At 47.2% G+C, this 18,303-nt stretch overlaps 1 protein-coding gene across 1 annotated transcript in view; it reads left to right on the forward strand.

Moving 5' to 3' along the window:
• Positions 1-17,379, forward strand: part of kalrnb (kalirin RhoGEF kinase b) — a 38,996-nt gene extending 21,617 nt beyond the window's left edge. The window contains exons 20-47 of the mRNA XM_013139818.3: positions 242-383; positions 505-620; positions 956-1,078; positions 1,307-1,489; positions 1,588-1,712; positions 1,821-1,997; positions 3,022-3,091; positions 3,229-3,318; positions 3,815-3,907; positions 4,103-4,214; positions 4,723-4,913; positions 5,033-5,134; positions 5,249-5,403; positions 5,517-5,619; positions 6,953-7,217; positions 9,755-10,071; positions 10,965-11,146; positions 11,275-11,341; positions 12,152-12,255; positions 12,369-12,438; positions 12,551-12,637; positions 12,743-12,835; positions 12,940-12,990; positions 13,100-13,177; positions 13,384-13,569; positions 13,750-13,921; positions 14,071-14,243; positions 16,334-17,379. Of these exons, the coding sequence (XP_012995272.3) occupies positions 242-383; positions 505-620; positions 956-1,078; positions 1,307-1,489; positions 1,588-1,712; positions 1,821-1,997; positions 3,022-3,091; positions 3,229-3,318; positions 3,815-3,907; positions 4,103-4,214; positions 4,723-4,913; positions 5,033-5,134; positions 5,249-5,403; positions 5,517-5,619; positions 6,953-7,217; positions 9,755-10,071; positions 10,965-11,146; positions 11,275-11,341; positions 12,152-12,255; positions 12,369-12,438; positions 12,551-12,637; positions 12,743-12,835; positions 12,940-12,990; positions 13,100-13,177; positions 13,384-13,569; positions 13,750-13,921; positions 14,071-14,243; positions 16,334-16,519 (3,813 nt within the window). The 3' untranslated portion in view covers positions 16,520-17,379. The remainder of the gene's footprint in view (positions 1-241; positions 384-504; positions 621-955; positions 1,079-1,306; positions 1,490-1,587; positions 1,713-1,820; positions 1,998-3,021; positions 3,092-3,228; positions 3,319-3,814; positions 3,908-4,102; positions 4,215-4,722; positions 4,914-5,032; positions 5,135-5,248; positions 5,404-5,516; positions 5,620-6,952; positions 7,218-9,754; positions 10,072-10,964; positions 11,147-11,274; positions 11,342-12,151; positions 12,256-12,368; positions 12,439-12,550; positions 12,638-12,742; positions 12,836-12,939; positions 12,991-13,099; positions 13,178-13,383; positions 13,570-13,749; positions 13,922-14,070; positions 14,244-16,333) is intronic.
• Positions 17,380-18,303: the final 924 nt, after the last annotated feature.

The raw sequence follows: 18,303 nt of genomic DNA on the forward strand, positions 1-18,303 counted from the left end.
CCCTTTTGAATACGTTGCCTGAGTATTGTTTGCTTAGAATGTCTAATATTTATTTATCCCACATTTGTTAGGTATCATTTTTATTTCATCTTTCTTGTGTTCAACTGGCTTTGGCAATGTATCACACGTTTCCCTTAAGCCCTTGAAATGGAAATTGAAATCGGAAGACAGAAAGGGAGGTAGATAAATCATCCATTTCTGCCTCAGTCTCTGTTGTCTCTTAACCCCTTCCTCGCCGCAGGCCTGCACCCTGGCCAGACGCAACGCTGAGGTGTTCCTCAAATACATCCACCGCAACAGCGTTACTATGGCAACCATCTCTGGGCACAGTGCGGGAGCCGAGCTCACAGGTCATTCCCGTGTGCCTGAGCAGCAGGTCAAAGGTGAAAGCAGAAACACACACACACACGCGCGTAGTTTGAAGAGCGTGCGTATGTATAATGGTGATGTTTTCGGCCCTTGACGTACATGGTGTACAAACATTACCCCGTTCTCCCCCTGCAGGTATCCTCAGTGAGCTCCTGCAGAGGGAGAACAGGGTTCTCCATTTTTGGACTCTGAAGAAACGTCGCCTGGACCAGTGTCAACAGTACCTGCTGTTCCAAAGCCACGCTCAGCAGGTGAGTCCAGCACGCCTTTGCCAGAATTAGAGTCCAACGGTACATTTATGACTGAGGCCATGTGGGCACCCGGGCAATTACACTGGAACTGGAACCATTCATCTCTCTGCTTTCCTCACCCTTTTCCCCTGCATCTTTGTTTTTTCCTTCTCTACTTCACCACCTCCCTCTCTCTCTTTTTCCACCTCCCTTTCTCTCCTTCTCCCTCTCTCTCTCTCTCCTTTTCCACCTCCCTTTCTTTTCCCTCTCTCCCCTCTTTGTTTCCACCTCCCTCTCTCTCCTTTTCCACCTCTCTTTCTCTTTCTCCTTCTCCACATCCCCCCCTCTCATCCCAGGCACTGGATTGGCTGCAGCAGAGTGGCGAACATTACCTGTCCACTCACACGTCGCCAGGGGCAACCAGCACTGAGACCCAGGACCTGCTGGCTCAACATAGGGAATTCTGTGTCTCTGCTAAGGTGAACACAGACCCATACATACACACACATACAACACACATCCATACATTGAAAATCACATACAACACACATACCTTAAACCATTATTATTTTTTAAAGTATCATTCTCCACACAGCAATGTTCCTCACTGAAATGGATCAGTACCTTGCTACCTGCTTTGCCCTTAACCAGAACACACACTAAAAGGAGGGGTATTACCATCAATGTCCCTCCTTGTCTTATCCTAGCACACTCAGGAAAAGGTGCACCTGCTGATCCAGCTGGCAGAGAGCATGCTGGGTAAGGGCCACTCCCACAGGGTTGAGCTGCGGAGGTGTGTATCGACGGTGGACAAGCGCTACCGGGAGTTCTCCCTGCGCATGGGCCAGTACCGCAACATACTGGAGACCGCACTAGGAGGCTGCACTCAGGTGTGTGTGTGAAGGGAGAGAGGGTTGGAATGGGTGTTTCCTTCATGTGTGTGTGAAGTTATCTGAACTGTTTTTCTGTGTACGGTGTCCCCCTGTAGGACAATAAGGACCTGGAGCTGGAGCTCATCCCCAACAGCCTCTCTGACTCCGACCCGGAGGTAAACCTGAATGACCCCAACCATGAGGTCAGCGACGAGAAGAGAAGGACAGCCAGGAAGAAAGAGTGAGTCTTTTAGAGAGAAAGAATGACAGAGGAGAGGTAAAGGAAACGAGATCATGTTAGAAAAAAGGACTAAAACAAAAATCAATAGACTTCTTGTTTCCTGTGCAGGTATATCATGTCGGAGCTTCTGCAGACAGAGAGAGTGTACGTGAAGGACCTTCAGGAGTGTATCGAGACGTACCTGTGGGAGATGACAAGTGGCTCAGAAGAGATTCCAAGCAGAATCGCCAACAAAGATGACATCGTCTTTGGGAACATCCAGGACATTTATGAGTTCCATAACAGGTGTCTATAAGATAAACCCTTTAAAGCACATCTGGTTGGCAAATTAAAGGCATTTATAGAACGCAAATGGAATTTATCCCTAAACAAGATCTGCCATTACCATCACTTCTATTTGTTCTCATTTTTCTTCTTGGCCTCTGCATTGTGGGCTTGTGACTAAGCATTACATGGCAAGGTGGTGTTTGGCACATGTAAAGAGAGGCAGTTCCATGACAGACACTTCAGTGTTTCCACTCCATGGTATAAGCACAGTTCTGGAGCCTGCTAGGTTTTCTATTCTACTTGATCATTCATTTCATAAACTGATTGTCGCAATTCTTAATCAGTTCCTTATTAGTGACCAAGGGTGGTCCGCCGATCTACAATGTACTTCAAATGTTTGAATATATATATATATGTATATATACACTGAACAAAATTATAAACGCAACACTTTTGTTTTTGCCCCCATTTATTATGAGCTGAACTCAAAGATCTAAGACTTTCTCTATGTACTCAAAAGGCCTATTTCTCTCAAATATTGTTCACAAATCTGTCTAAATCTGTGTTAGTGAGCACTTCTCCTTTGCCGAGATAATCCCTCCACCTCACAGGTGTGCCATATCAAGATGCTGATTAGACAGCATGATTATTGCACAGGTGTGCCTTATGCTGGCCACAATAAAAGGCCACTACAAAAATGTGTAGTTTCATCACACGATGCTTGGTCCAATCCATGGAGAGCCCACCTCGCAACTTACAGGAGTTAAAGGATCTGCTGCTAACGTCTTGGTGCCTGATAACACAGCACACCTTCAGAGGTCTAGTGGAGTCCATGCCTCGACGTGTCAGGGCTGTTTTGGCGGCAAAAGGGGGACCTACACAATATTAGGCAGGTGGTCATAATGTTATGGCTGATCGGTGAATATATATATCAATCCCTGATTAGAGTGGAAGGGGAAAATAGCAGTTGAACGGCCTTGGAGGTTCAGAGTTGAATTTGACACGTTATATGAGTTTGGTAATTTTGGTGTTTTTGTTGCAGTATTTTCCTAAAGGAACTGGAAAACTATGAGCAGCTGCCAGAGGATGTGGGGCACTGCTTCGTCACCTGGGTAACCAACATACGTGTTTGCTTGATGAGAGAGAGTTTGTGTTTTACGTTAAATGATGGTGATGCATGACTTTGTTTGTCTGAGATGTCTTATCTTATATATCTCACTCCTTCACTGTCTGTCTTTCTCTCTCTCAGGCTGATAAGTTCCACATGTATGTGACGTATTGCAGAAATAAGCCAGACTCCAGCCTTCTGATCCAGCAACATGGAGCAGGCTTCTTTGAGGTAAGAATCTCTCCATTTCCTATTGTTCTTTCTCTGTCTCTCCCTCTATCTTTGCATCTCTGTCTCTCTTCCACTTCTCAGAATGCTGACTGGTTGATGAAAACAACTGCACATTTACCTTTTGCATTGTAGTCACTAGTCATCGTACACAGAGTGACTTCCAGACGGAAATCATGTGTTGTGCATATGCATGCATACATGTATGTGTGTGTTTGTGTGATCCACATCCCTGTGTACATGTCAGTGGGGACACAATGGGACCCAATGTCCCCAGAAAGATAGAAAAAAACAAATCCTTTTTTAAAAATAGATTACCGCAGAAGAATATCAGCAGGACTATGCTACATCAAAAAAGGGTTAGGGCAAGGGGCATGGTTAAAGGTGTGGTTTACAGCTAGGGAATAGGGAACATAGATTTCTGGGTCAGTTTTAGGTCACAGGTCCCTTCAAGGATAGTGAAGCACGTGTGTGTTTGTGTGTGTGTCTGTGTCTGTAGGAGGTTCAGAGGAGACATAGTCTTGCTAACTCCATCTCGTCAGCGCTCATCAAGCCGGTCCAACGCATCACCAAGTACCAGCTCCTCCTCAAGGTACGGAACATAACACCAACGTGTGTGGAACAGCCATCCTTGTTTAATCTTTTACAATTCTTTCCTTATTTCTTTTTCTCTCTATATGCTCTTCTTCCTCTCTTTCCGTGTCTCCCTTCTCTTTATCTCTAAGTTTCTCTCCTCTTCCCTGTCCATCCTCGCTCTGTAAACCTGTCTGTTTGCGTGGGTTCGCAGGAGTTGCTGACATGTTGTGAAGAGGGGAAAGGTGAGATCAAAGAAGGGCTGGACGTGATGCTGAGTGTTCCGAAGCGAGCCAACGATGCAATGCATGTTAGCATGCTAGAAGGTGAGTCCATGTCACTTCCTGATGTATGTACTTTTTGTATGCATCTCAGTTTTACCCAGCTCCCCTCCTAATTCACACCTAAGGCCTTGCTTGGTCATGGCAACTCTAAGGGTTGAGTCGAACTGTCCGCCGAGGCGCATTTTACAAAAGTGATCTTCGAACCCTTCTGCTTTTTATCACAATGCTCGCTCAACTAAGAAGTACCCACTAGCACTATGGCAGCACCTTTTGAAGGAGAACAAAGTTACCAGCCAACAACCATAATTGAGCTTGCAGGCCCCCCGATCTACCACAAATAGTCACTACAGAAGGAATTCTCTTTACAGGATTGAGGCTTAACTTAATTCTGTTTACAGGATTTTACCTCCAGGGCTCAATGACACAGAAGCCCTGCAAAGCAGATATTCTACCGTTACGCCAGGAGCCCATGTCACATAATTCTGTAAGATATTACATCCTGCTGTACTATGTCACATCCAGTCATGTGCCACATCCTGCTTCATCCCAGGTCTGGAGGAGGGCTTGGAGGTGCAGGGGGAGCTGCTCCTGCAGGATACCTTCCAGGTGTGGGATCCCAAATCGCTGATCAGGAAAGGACGGGAACGCCACCTCTTCCTGTTTGAGCTCTCTTTGGTCTTCAGCAAGGAGATAAAGGACTCATCCGGACGCACCAAGTACATCTACAAGAGCAGGCTGAGGGTAGGATTTTACAGTATAGAAATGTATACATATAGACATTACATACAGATATCTCATGTATCACATCTACGTTGTCACTGGGAGGAATATTAAAGGGAATGGCCTGTGTCCTCTTCCAGACGTCTGAACTGGGGGTAACAGAACACATCGAGGGGGACCCCTGTAAATGGGCTCTGTGGGTTGGCCGTACGCCCACCTCGGACAACAAGACTGTCCTCAAGGTAACTGACGAACGGATTCTCACATGCACCCTCCGCTCCCGGTCACCTCCCGGGAAACCTTTTCTCGTGCGCTGTCCTTTTCACGTAGCTCACTCCTTTCCCATTGGTCGTCAGGCGTCGTCTCTGGAGCTGAAGCAGGAATGGGTGCGTAGCGTGCGTCAGGTGATCCAGGAGAGGCGTGGCCACCTGAGGGGTGCTCTGAGGGAGCCCATCCCCCTGCCCAAGACCCCCGCCCCCACCCTGGCCCGCCAGCGTAGCATTAGCAGGAGGTTTGTCCATACACACACACACACACACACACACTACTAGGCTTGTGAGGTTTCTTTCTCTTACATGACAGAGAAGTGAATTTGAGCGTGTACATGTCACCCCCCTCCCCCAGAGACACCAACGAGGATGCGGACAGCCTGGGAGACGCCAGCAGTCAGCCGGACACTGTCTCCATCGCCTCGCGTACCTCTCAGAACACAGCGGACAGTGACAAGGTAAAAACGAACTACATTACCCTGCAGCTTCTCATCTGAGCCAGTACAGAGTACAAAACAGTAGAGAACAGGGCCAGATGGGTGTTTCTGCCAAAGAACAGACCAGCCCCATGACTTCATTTCAGCAGCTGTGTGTGTGTGTGTTATAATAAAGGGTGTTTCCCTTACACACTGTTTAAAATCATTCTGATACTTTTGGGGAACATATTCACTACTTCTCTCTTGGTATGTATGTTTTTAGCATGTTTTTACTATGTACTATATTTGTCTATATTTTCTATAATATATCATTCTGCATATGTGTTATACACAGTTAATGACCAGACAACACAGGTAATAATACATTTTGTATGTTCTTCACATCTACCCAGTGTGGGAATCGAACCAGAAAACTTGGTGTTGCAGCGCCATGTCTGTTATCGAAGCCACTGAGACATTGGCACCATGTCTTTTAAGCCATTAAGTATTTATGGGTGAATGTGTGTTTGCATGTGGGTGTGTGTGTGGGCGTGCGGTTACCCCCAAATGGTTCAGAGCTGTGTATTTCTCCTCAGCAATACTGCTGCTACAATGACAGCCCTTCTACCTGCTTGGACTTAGAGAGAGACACTCTTAACAGATACCACTCTATCATCTATCTCCCTCCCTGTCCCTGTCATTCTCTCTCTCTCTCTCTCTCTCTCTCTGTTGGGAATGCTGTTTCCATATGGTGGCATTCCCAGAACATCTGTGAAGGGCTTGGATGGGGAACACCCCAGCAATCCCTACAGAGTGTGTGTGTGTGCGGCCGTTTAATGGAATACAGATAGTTCCTGGAAGAACGGCTGTAATTTACATACGCACAGATTTATCCAATCAGCAGGTTTCTCTCGGGGTTGTAATGAAGCATTTAGGACACCATATATTACCCTGCCACCCTGCTCACCCACACTTCCGCCTACTCTTCATTCCTTTCTTCACTCATCTGTCCCTCTATCACTCCCTGTCTCGCTCTAGTTGAGTGCCATCAGGATTAGGTCATGCTCTAGTCAGGTGTTCGTGGGTTATTAATTAACCTCATTCAAAACACCCAGGGCTGGATTCAACAGCCGGCCACCAGAGCTTCAGGGCTCCTGAAAGTTATTCAATCAGACGTGGTTTTTCTGATTATGACAGAGAGGTTATTTTTTCAGGACATTGTTATATGGGGGCGGGGGGTGAAGAGAAGGTCTAGCTTATACAAATAAAATTACAACATTTTACCCTGAGTTTTCTCTGGTTTTTAAAATGGCTGACGCTTAGCTATACGACCCCGGTGCCGGTCATTTGACGGCGTCTTTCTGTACCTCCGCAGCTTTCCGGGGGCTGCGAGCTGATCGTGGTCCTGTTGGACTTCTCAGCGGGCGGGGCCGGAGAGCTGAGCGTTCGCTGCGGTCAGACTGTGGAGCTGGTGGAGCGGTCCAGCGAACGACCGGGCTGGTGCTTGGTCCGGACCACTGATCAGACACCTCCACAGGAAGGCCTGTTACCCATGAGCACCCTCTGCCTGTCGCACTCCCACAGTGCGGATATGGACAGCTTAATGCCTGCCGCTGCCAACCCCGCCCCCGTCGGAAAGGGTGAGACATGCACTGTGAAGTGGGAAGGGGGTGGTAAGGACTTTTATACACGTGTCACTCAGCCTGTACCGTCTGACACTTCTGTAAAATGTGTTTGTCATTTTAGCCGAGTTCCTAGTAGTTTGGATCTGAGGTGTTCCTGCCCATTTCCACTGTAACGGGCTGGGGAAGTCTGACCCACTCGCATTCTAGTTGTCCTGATTACTGTCCAGTCTGGTAGTCTAAAACAGGAATTAAATGTTTTGTTCCGTTGGTCAGTTCCGGTCGCTGATGTTTTTCATTTCCTGTTGAATCTAGGCGAAATGTACACATCCCCCACCCAAACCTTTTCTGTGAACAAAATGCTGATTTGAGGCTTAACTTGATTCATACATTTTTATATTCCATTAACATGTAATAAATATAGCCAATCAGGACCCCCACCAAAGACAGGAGGTTATGTAGAAACAGAGGGAAAGCTGGGAACTTTAGATGATGCTAATTCAGTCTGTCAGGCGTTCTATCAAACAAACAGTCTTCAATCTTTAATACTTATGCATTATAAATACAGTTTAGTGCAGTTCCTGTTTTTTTATGTAACTTACTCTGGGATTCCCAAGTGTGTTTGCGTGTGCGCGCGTGTGTAAAGGGTAATTTTCAAGCCTGGCTAACTATCGTGACAGTCTTAATCTTCGGTCTATTTGGGCAGATCAGAATAAAGAATTCCCTGCCTGTCCAAAGCACACAAACACACACATTAACACACAAACACACACATTAACACACAAACATATACAGACACATACACGCAGATACACATGCCTGAGGGTAAAGACGAAGCCACAGGGGGAGTTCAGAGGTTTAAACATTGACCTAACTGTCCCTGTTCAACCCAAAACACATCCTGTGTGTGTGTTTGCTTCCACATGTGTGTGTGTACATGTTTGTGTAGGCCATGGGAATACAATCCTAGTTGAAGCACAGCAGGTTAAAACCGCAGTGTCCTACTTTGGAGTGTAACACACACAAACAACCACACACACCCGCACACACAAACAGCCACACACACACACACAGACAAGCAGATACACAGACAGGCACACACTCAGTCTCTTTCAATGATTTACCTTAGTTCGCCATTACTCGTTGACGCCGCCTCATTCCTTAGCCCCTCCCCTGACCCCGCCTTTTCTCTGTGTAGAACTCCAGTTCAGTTTAGTTTCAGTCTGGAGTTAAGAGAAGAACCTCTAGCCCTTCTTTTCTTCTTCTCTGTCTCTCTCTCTGTCTCTCTTTCTTTCTGTGTGTCTGGGGGATGTGTTAGCGGGGAGGCATGCACAGGGGGAGAGGTTGTTGCCCTTGCTCCGGGGTTTGGGGTTGGATCCTGGGACATATTGACGAGACAGGTGGGTGACGCGTGTGTGTGTGTGTGTGTGGGTGAAGTTTTACTAAAAAGTAACATATCTGACTTGGCTTTGATTTGATACGTTGCACCATCTTATTCTAGTTGTGTTGGATTGAGTGGGAAATAGAAGGAGATAGAAAGACAAAGATAAAGAGGGAGAGAGAAAGAGAGGGAGAAAGAGAGGGAGAGAGGGATAGAGTGAGGAAGAGAGTGAGGGAGAGAATAGAACAGGAGGAAGCACAAAAATAAGCGACAGTTATTTCATCATAAGAAAAGAAAATCCTGATTTAACACATTACCGAAATGGTTCTCCCTTCTATTTATAAAAAACAAGAAGGGAGATTTAGAGTGACATTGCCATGCAATCTGATTGCTAGGGTGGGTGGATGTGGACCTCTAGGTCCACATATGTGAGTAACATATCTCATATATCGTACGTGACTTTCTTTACTCTATCATTTTTCACCATGCGGGTTGCCATTGGCGGTAATGGAATGCATACGACAGCTTCCACACGTGTGGTGTGTATGTTTGGGCTGGCAGTGTGTATCTGTAGTATTTCCTGCTGAAATGAATGAGCCAAACTTGACTTACCTGTGTCAATGCCTGTTTGGCAAGTGCAGCCAGTTAGTCAGGTTTTGCTGAGTCATTTTCTGCCGAAATGGCGCTAAATTCTCTCCAGATTCTCTTACCCATCGACCTGAAGACAAACACGCGAGCGGGCAAATATCCCAGTGCTTTGTTGGTTGGTTGCGTGTGTGTGTGTGTGTGTGTGCGTGCTGGGTCAGTCTAAGAGAAACCAAGACATCACTGATTTTGTTTGGTTTTTGTCTCTGAGGATTGTTCCTGAGAAATGCACCCGCCATTCAGTTCCCTCCCCACCTCTCGTTCTCCTCCCATCTCTCATTCTCCTCCCATCTCTCGTTCTCCTTCCCTCCCTCTCTCCTCCTCAGATCTATCTAAAGACAGCACTTTCTTCACTAGTGAAAATAGAGAATTTTGGGGGGAAACGTATATCTATAGAAGGGTTCTAGGTCAAAACAGTTGAAGCTGTATCAGCTTGCTCTATCTGGGCTACAAGATCATATTTAACCAGGTTATCTCTCACTCCTGCCCTCCATCCCTCGTTCTAACCTCCCTCCATCACTTTCTCCAGAGCCCTACCCTGTGGGGTCAGAGGTAAGATCAGAGTCCTTGCCGTCTCTCCAGTCCCAGTCGTCCCTGGGCTCCGGTCCGGGCGGTGTTCCCCCCGGCGGGGGGTCTGTCGGTTCTCCCGGTGGGAACGTGGGTTCCCCGGGGCCCAAGCGGAGTGGTTCTGGAACCGGGAACACGTTGAAGCGCTGGCTGACCAGCCCGGTGAGGAGGTTGAGCCAGGGCAAAGCAGACAGCCAGGGAAAGAAACCTCCACTCCGCACCAGGAGACGAGACGCCCGATCGGAGCTAGCCACGCCGCTCACTGCGAACACACACATGGTAAGAGAGGGAGTAGCAGGCCCACGTATACACACGTGGAATCACACCCCCTTACAAACGGACACAATCATGCACACACAGTATACACAAAACTACACTAACTGATACTCATATGCACACAGTATGATAGACACAAACACACTAACCAATACACTCATACACACACTGATACTCATACAGATGCGGTATGATGACCACACTAACTGATACTCATACAGATGCGGTATGATGACCACACTAACTGATACTCATACAGATGCGGTATGATGACCACACTAACTGATACTCATACAGATGCGGTATGATGACCACACTAACTGATACTCATACAGATGCGGTATGATGACCACACTAACTGATACTCATACAGATGCGTTATGATGACCACACTAACTGATACTCATACAGATGCGGTATGATGACCACACTAACTGATATTCATACAGATGCGGTATGATGACCACACTAACTGATACTCATACAGATGCAGTATGATGACCACACTAACTGATACTCATACAGATGCGGTATGATGACCACACTAACTGATACTCATACAGATGCGGTATGATGACCACACTAACTGATATTCATACAGATGCGGTATGATGACCACACTAACTGATACTCATACAGATGCGGTATGATGACCACACTAACTGATACTCATATAGATGCGGTATGATGACCACACCAACTGATATTCATACAGATGCGGTATGATGACCACACCAACTGATACTCATACAGATGCGGTATGATGACCACACCAACTGATACTCATACAGATGCGGTATGATGACCACACCAACTGATATTCATACAGATGCGGTATGATGACCACACCAACTGATACTCATACAGATCATTTGATCAACCTTTTGTGTGAGCAGAAGGGAAAGAGTCGGGAAGACTCTGTCCAGAGTGGAGGAGAGGAGGAGCCAGAGGAAGAGCCCCACACTCCCCTCCCACCACCAATGGAGATCATTAAAGATGGCAACAACCCTGAGGATTCAGACCAGGGCTCCAACGAGTCTGACACGGAGCAGAAGAACAAAGCCATGAGAGGCCGAATGTGAGACACAAACTCGCACCTGCACACACCCTGTTCAAAATGCAAATCCCTCCCTGATTCCTGTACAGAGACAATGGACTGATGGCTATCTGTACCCGTGTGTGTGTGTGTGTGTGTGTGTGTTTCAGGTTTGTGGTAAATGAGATGGTGCAGAGTGAGAAGGACTACGTCAAAGACCTGGGCGTTATCGTGGAGGTAAATACTTGTGTCAGTCGCTGCCTCTAACCCTATTGCCACAGACATATTCAACTGTTCCTTCTCGTTCAAATCCCCCCACCATTGTTCCAGTTCCCCAAAGCACCGAAGGTCTGAACGACCTAAGCCCTGTGGCACCTTCATGGGTCATGAAAACGTTTGAGCGCCTGGCCTCATCCCCAAACCATCACTGACTCCTCCCTCGACCCGGTGAGCTCCGCCTACGGACCCAACCGGTCTGCGTGGGACAGGGACTACCGCCCTTCGTTCAACACAATTATTTAAGATCTACTCCGGGACAAACTCTCCCTTCTGTCGGTGGACGCAACACGGACTGTTTGTCCCCCGGCTCCCCCCTTAGCGCTCCCCTTTTCTCCTCTCACTCCACACCGGCGTCTGTATCTCCGGCAATGTTGCGGAAAACCTCGCTGGTGTGTCTCATCCCTGGTGGGGAGTGGAGGGGTCGACGGGGCTGGAGGCCTGGCCCAGTCAAAATAAAGGGACTGAACACACAGACCGTTGAGGTGGTGGCTGATTTCAGGGAGAAAACATCAGGGTGTCCGTCACAGTGCATCAAGGTCCTACACCTGACCACACCTGCCCCCGGTCACCCACCGTCTCGAGGAAGTTGCTCCGGCACGCGGGCTGTACGGATCAGCGCCGACCCAAACAACCAGCCAAGTGTTGTGGTGAACTGTTGCTTTTCCGGGGGATCTTGAAGTCTTTATCTTTGCCTCTTTCTCTCCCTCCCTCCCACTTTCTCTCTTATCCTCCGTTCCTGGTCTGTCTTTCACTCCATCCTTCTCACAGGGTTTCATGTCGAGGCTGGAGGTGAAAGGCATTCCTGAGGACATGAGGGGAAAGGATAAGATCGTGTTCGGAAACATCCATCAGATTTACGACTGGCACCAGGAGTGAGTAACCGGCGGCATTAAAGACACCCGGGACGTCACAGATTGAATGGGAGCAGTGTTGAAATACCAACAGGGATTTCAAGCTCATGGGAACCTCTCGTCCTTTCACTCAGGTTCTTCTTGGTGGAGTTGGAGAAATGTGTGCAGGATCACGATCGACTGGCGGAGCTCTTCATTAAACATGTGAGTGTGTGTGGGAATGAGTGTGTTTCTTTTCCGCCAATGAAGGGTCGTGCCGTTTTAGGTGCAGTCACGTGTGTGTGTGTGGCCAAACGTGTGTTTGTGTGTGTTGCAGGAAAGGAGGCTCCACATGTATGTGGTGTACTGTCAGAACAAGCCCAGGTCTGAGTTCGTCGTGTTGGAGTATGAGACCTTCTTTGAGGTGAGACTCGCAGCTTCTTCCCGGTCTAACAAATGCATAACTGAATCTGCCTTTTGTACATGAACATCTATGGATTTTGTGTTGTGGGATTGTGTGTGTGCACAGGAGGTACAGCGAGAGATCAGCTGTAGGATGTCCATCAGTGACTTTCTCATCAAACCCATCCAGAGGATCACCAAGTATCAGCTACTGCTTAAGGTAAAGGACTGTGTGTGTGTGTGTGGTGTGTGGTGTGTGTTACATGTGGTGTGTGTTAGTATGTTGTGTCTGTAACTCTCACTCTGTCTCTCTGCATCTTCCAGGATTTTCTAAAGTACACGTCTAAAGCAGGGTTGGACTGTGAGGAGATAGAGGTGAGTACCACATCTGCGGTACCTCTCTGATTCTCCTTCTCATGTAGTTCTGCGTTGAACTTAATGCTGTCTGTTTGTGTGTGTGTGTGTGTGTCTGTCTCCTGGACAGAGAGCAGTGGAACTGATGTCTCTGGTCCCCAAACGCTGTAATGACATGATGAACCTCGGACGCCTGCAGGGTTACGAGGTACACCGCCCGAACTTTGACCCTTCAACTCTCACTAGTTTCACATGGATGCGGAGATACGGAACACCACTGACGTGCCTATGGGCAATCCGATGTCATAGAGGCTACATAAGCTGTCATATAATCTTTATAAGCAGCCGTAGGCATTACATAAACAGTCATAGAGGTGTCACGAGCTGTAATGGTGCTTTCCGGTCCCTCTCCAGGGGAAGCTGACGAGCCAGGGCAAGCTGCTGCAGCAGGAGACCTTCTGTGTGTGGGAGCAGGACGGAGGAGTTCTATCACGGAGTAAAGAGAGGCGTGTCTTCCTCTTCGAGCAAATCATCATCTTCAGTGAGCTGCTTCGCAAAGGGTCATCCACGCCAGGCTACCAGTACAAGAAAAGCATCAAGGTGTGTTGGCGTGTGTGTGTGTGCGCGTGCGTGGAACCATGTGTTTGTGTTCGTTCTGTATGTTTAACTGTAAACGTGTGTCTGCGTGTGTGTGTGTGTGTGCGCACGTAGAACCATGTGTTTGTGTTCATTCTATGTGTTTAACTGTAAACGTGTGTGTGTGTGTGTGTGTGTGTGTAGGTGAGCTACCTGGCCATGCAGGAGAATGTGGAAGGGGACCCCTGTAAATTGGTCCTGTCATCTCGAGGGTCGGCCGAGCGTTTCACCCTGCAGGCCGCCAGCCCCTCTATCAAACAGGTGTGGGTCGCACACATCGCCGAGCTGTTGGAGACTCAGAGTAACTTCCTGTCTGGTAAGAAACCATACGCCACCTCTCCGCCCCCCCCCCCTCTCCATCCAAGACCACATATTGCCTTACGTACCATGTCGTTAAGTTTATGAATGCTTACGTAAGTGGGGCGAAAGCTAAGTGTGTGTGTGTGTGTGTGTGTGTGTGTGCAGCTCTCCAGTCTCCTATAGAGTACCAGAGAAAGGAGGGCGGGGGGTCTAACCCCCTTACCCGCCCCCCCTCCGGTTTTGGTCCCAAAGCGTCAAGCCGACCCCCCTCCGTGCCGCCCACCCCGAACGGACACAACACACACACGCCGGCCGACGGTGAGGCCCAGGACGACGAGGTGAGATGTTAAATAAACGTCATGGTTCCCCCCCGGGGAAAAAACTCCAGTGCTGCTGTACATGCGCAGATAGCTGAGAAATACTGTATATCAAACGTACGGTAAGGTCCGGAAATAATTGGACACAAGTTTTGTTATTTTGGCTGTTCACCAAAATACACTGAACAAAATAATAAACTCCACACTTTTGTTTTTGCCCCCATTTATCATGAGCTGAACTCAAAGGTCTAAGACTTGCTCTATGTACACAAAAGGCCTATTTCTCTCAAATATTGTTCACAAATCTGTCTAAATCTTTGTTAGTGAGCACTTCTCCTTTGCCGAGATAATCCATCCACCTCACAGGTGTGGCATATCAAGATGCTGATTAGACAGCATGATTATTGCACAGGTGTGCCTTAGGCTGGCCACAATAAAAGGCCACTCTAAAATGTGCAGTTTCACTGTATTGGGAGAGTCCGAGGGGGTCCGAAAACCAGTCAGTATCTAGTGTGACCACCATTTGCCTCACGCAGTGCAACACATCTCCTTTGCATAGAGTTGATCAGGTTGTTGATTGTGGCCTGTAGAAAGTTGGTCAACACCTCTTCAATGGCTGTGCGAAGTTGCTGCATATTGGCAGGACCAGGAACACACTGTCATATACATCAATCCAGAGAGTATGCTGGCCATGCAAGAACTGGTTTGTTTTCAGCTTCCAGGAATTGTGTACAGATCCTTGCAACATGAGGTGATGGTCGTGGATGAATGGCACAACAATGGGCCTCAGGATCTCGGCACGGTATCTCTGTGCATTCAAAATGCCATCAATAAAATACACTTGTGTTCATTGTCCATAACACACGCCTGCCCATACCATATCCCCGCCGCCACCATGGAACCACTCGATCCACAACATTGACATCAGAAAACCGCTCACCCACACAACGCCATACATGCTGTCTGCCATCTGACCTGTACAGTGAAAACCGTGATTCATCCGTGAAGAGAACACCTCTCCAAAGTGCCAGACGCCATTGAATATGAGCATTTGCCCACTCAAGTCGGTTACGACGACGAACTGCAGTCAGGTCGAGACCCCGATGAGGACGACGTGCATGCAGATGAGCTTCCCTGAGACGGTTTGTGCAGAAATTCTTTGGTTCTGTAAACCGATTGTTGCAGCAGCTGTCCGGGTGGCTGGTCTCAGACGATCTTGGAGGTGAAGATGCTGGATGTGGAGGTCCTGGGCTGGTGTGGTTACACGTGGTCTGAGGTTGTGAGGCCGGTTGGATGTACTGCCAAATTCTCTGAAACGGCTTTGGAGACGGCTTATGGTAGAGAAATGAACATTAAATTTACGGGCAACAGCTCTGGTGGACATTCCTGCAGTCAGCAAGCCAATTGCACACTCCCTCAAAACAAAACAAAAATCCACCAGAGAGCTAGCAGTGACCAAATCAACAGTTTTGCAGAATCAACAGAATAAGCCAGATCAGTTCTCAAGTGTATAGGAATATATTGTCTGCTCAGATTAAGCCAAATTCAGCGAAGTTGATTGGACGGCGCTTCACTTTACAGATGGACAATGACCCAAAACATACTGCCAAAGCAACCCAGGGGTTATTTCAGGCAAAGAAGTAGAATATTCTACAATGGCAGAGTCAACCACCTGATCCCAACCCGTTGGAGCATGCATTTCATTTGCTGAAGACACAACGTAAGTCAGAAAGACCCACGAACAAACAACAACTGAAGACCGCTGCGGTAAAGGCCTGGCAAAGCATCACAAAGGAGGAAACCCAGTGTTTAGTGATGTCCATGCATTCCAGACTACAAGCAGTAATTGCCTGCAAAGGATTCTCACCAAAGGATTCTCACTGAAAGTCTGCACTTCAATTGCATGTCGGTTGTTTCATTTCCATTCCATTGTGGTGGCGTACAGAGCCAAAATTATGAAAATTGTCCGTGTCCAAATATTTCCAGACCTAACTGTACATTATGTGTATATTAGTTACGTTTATTACCAGGTAGGTTCTGGTGACACTGACTCCTCAAGTCTTTGCATGTGTTTCTAACGTGTGTTTGTGTGTGTGTCTGTGCGTGTTTAGGAGCTGGTGCTGGTGACCCAGGACTTCAGTGCGGTGCGGGAGGATGAGATCACAGTTGTTCGCGGTGAACGGGTCCAGATTTTGGCTTCCAACCAGCATGGCCAGTGTCTTGTTTACCGACCTGCTAACACAGAGTCCCCACCTGCGGAGGGCTGGGTACCTCGCAGTGTCCTTCACAACCACTAACCACCAGACGGTGCCAGTCAGGCCCGGTTTAGAACCAGTTCTAACTAGTTACAAACAAACAGAATGAGTTCTACATATTCAATAACAGCCAGTTCCACTGACGCCAGTGAGACCCAGCCGTACCTACTAACGCCTGTCCACTACTAACAACTGGTTACAGACTGGCTGTGTTTCGAAATGTTTACTTGTGTTCTGTCTAGAGTGTATAGCATGTACAGAAGTCAACTGTCCCTGATCCAGAACGATTCCACACCAAAAACATGAAATGCCAAGTACACACTAAGTTTGCTGGAAGTTCTGTAGCGTACTTGGGAGGTTTGGGAAATAAAGTACGCATCGGACTATACTTTTTCAGGTACTTCGTTCCCAGTATTCATTATGCCGGTTGGTCACCATTCAAAATGGCCAAACACACAACGCAGTAACCAGTATAAACTAAACATTATTATATTGTTGACATTGGTTACATCTTCCTGTCATTTCATTTACCAAAGTAGCTGGCTAGCATGACAACGAACAAAGTGCCTGAAGCTAGCCGTCTGTCATTAATGACGCCGGCTGCACCCAGCTGCGCTGATGATGCGTTTCCTGTCCACAGAAACACAAGTACGTTTCAAATGTAACAGATTTTAAGGTCTCTGGGTGCTTCAGTACTAGACAATATGAGTTCTCTGGTGCTCTTGGAAGTTCACTCACGAAAGAACGGGAGAACGCAAGTATGCATTTTGAAGCCCAGCCGCTGTTTAAACTTGCTCCATCAGTTACTAACCCTCAGCTGCTTCATTTGAAATCAGTCACATATGCAGGACACATCAACAACCAGCGGCAATGATCAACAACTATTAAACATCTGAACTGATGATGTTGCTAAGGGCTGCTGCTTCTGTCCTCCCAGTAATCTGGATTTCTCTAACAAAACATACTGTGAACAGCTATCAAAGACTGTTAAGGAAGAGAACCTCATTCTGCCTCATTTCGGAAGAAAACTTGAGAGGAACGAGACTCTAGCAGAGGGACAAAGGTAAAATATGAAATATACTGGTCATTGGCAACCGGAGACGAGAAAGAAACAAAAAAGGGATGTTTGTTTTTACATATCAGTGGAAGAACATAAGTGTCAGCTTGTAACGTTTCTACTTTCATGGCGTGTAGAGCAAATGGGGTTTAAAAGAAATAGACTGAACTATACCACGTGGGTTTGTTAATATGTGTAAAAGAAAGAGAAAGTCTCACAACATAAAATAGAGCTCTGAGCGCATTATGAAGTATATATATAGTTCTTATATGATTATTATATTCTGTTTTTCACTTCAATTGAAAACAGAGAAAAGAGAAGCATTGTCACATTAACATTTGTGTGTATATGTATGTTGTGTGTGTGTGTGTGCGTGTGCGTTTGTGCTTGTGTGTTTGCGCACACGTGTGTGATTGTTTGCGTGTATGTTTGTGTGTCTGTGTGTGCGTGGATGCATGTGCGCGTGTGTGGAGGTGATTCTTTTGGGTTCTGTTTGTATTGAATAGAAGCTCCCATGTTCTCCGTGTTTTTTCACTGATTCACTGAAAAAAACTGTATCCTGTTCAATCCCGTATCCCTTCGATGTTGTTCCCCGTTCCGGTAGAGTTGCTGTTATGCAGAGTTGTGAAGGACTCAAAAGTGTGCATCCTCGTACTTTTAAATGTAACCCAGAGTTTTAAGCGTAATATTATGCATTCTTTGAAATATAATGTAAATAGTATTTTACAGACATGTACATGATTTAACAGGGCAAAAGGGAGTTGGGGGA

This window comes from Esox lucius, chromosome 22 (genome assembly GCF_011004845.1).
Source record: "Esox lucius isolate fEsoLuc1 chromosome 22, fEsoLuc1.pri, whole genome shotgun sequence".
Classification (NCBI taxonomy): Eukaryota; Metazoa; Chordata; class Actinopteri; order Esociformes; family Esocidae; genus Esox; species Esox lucius.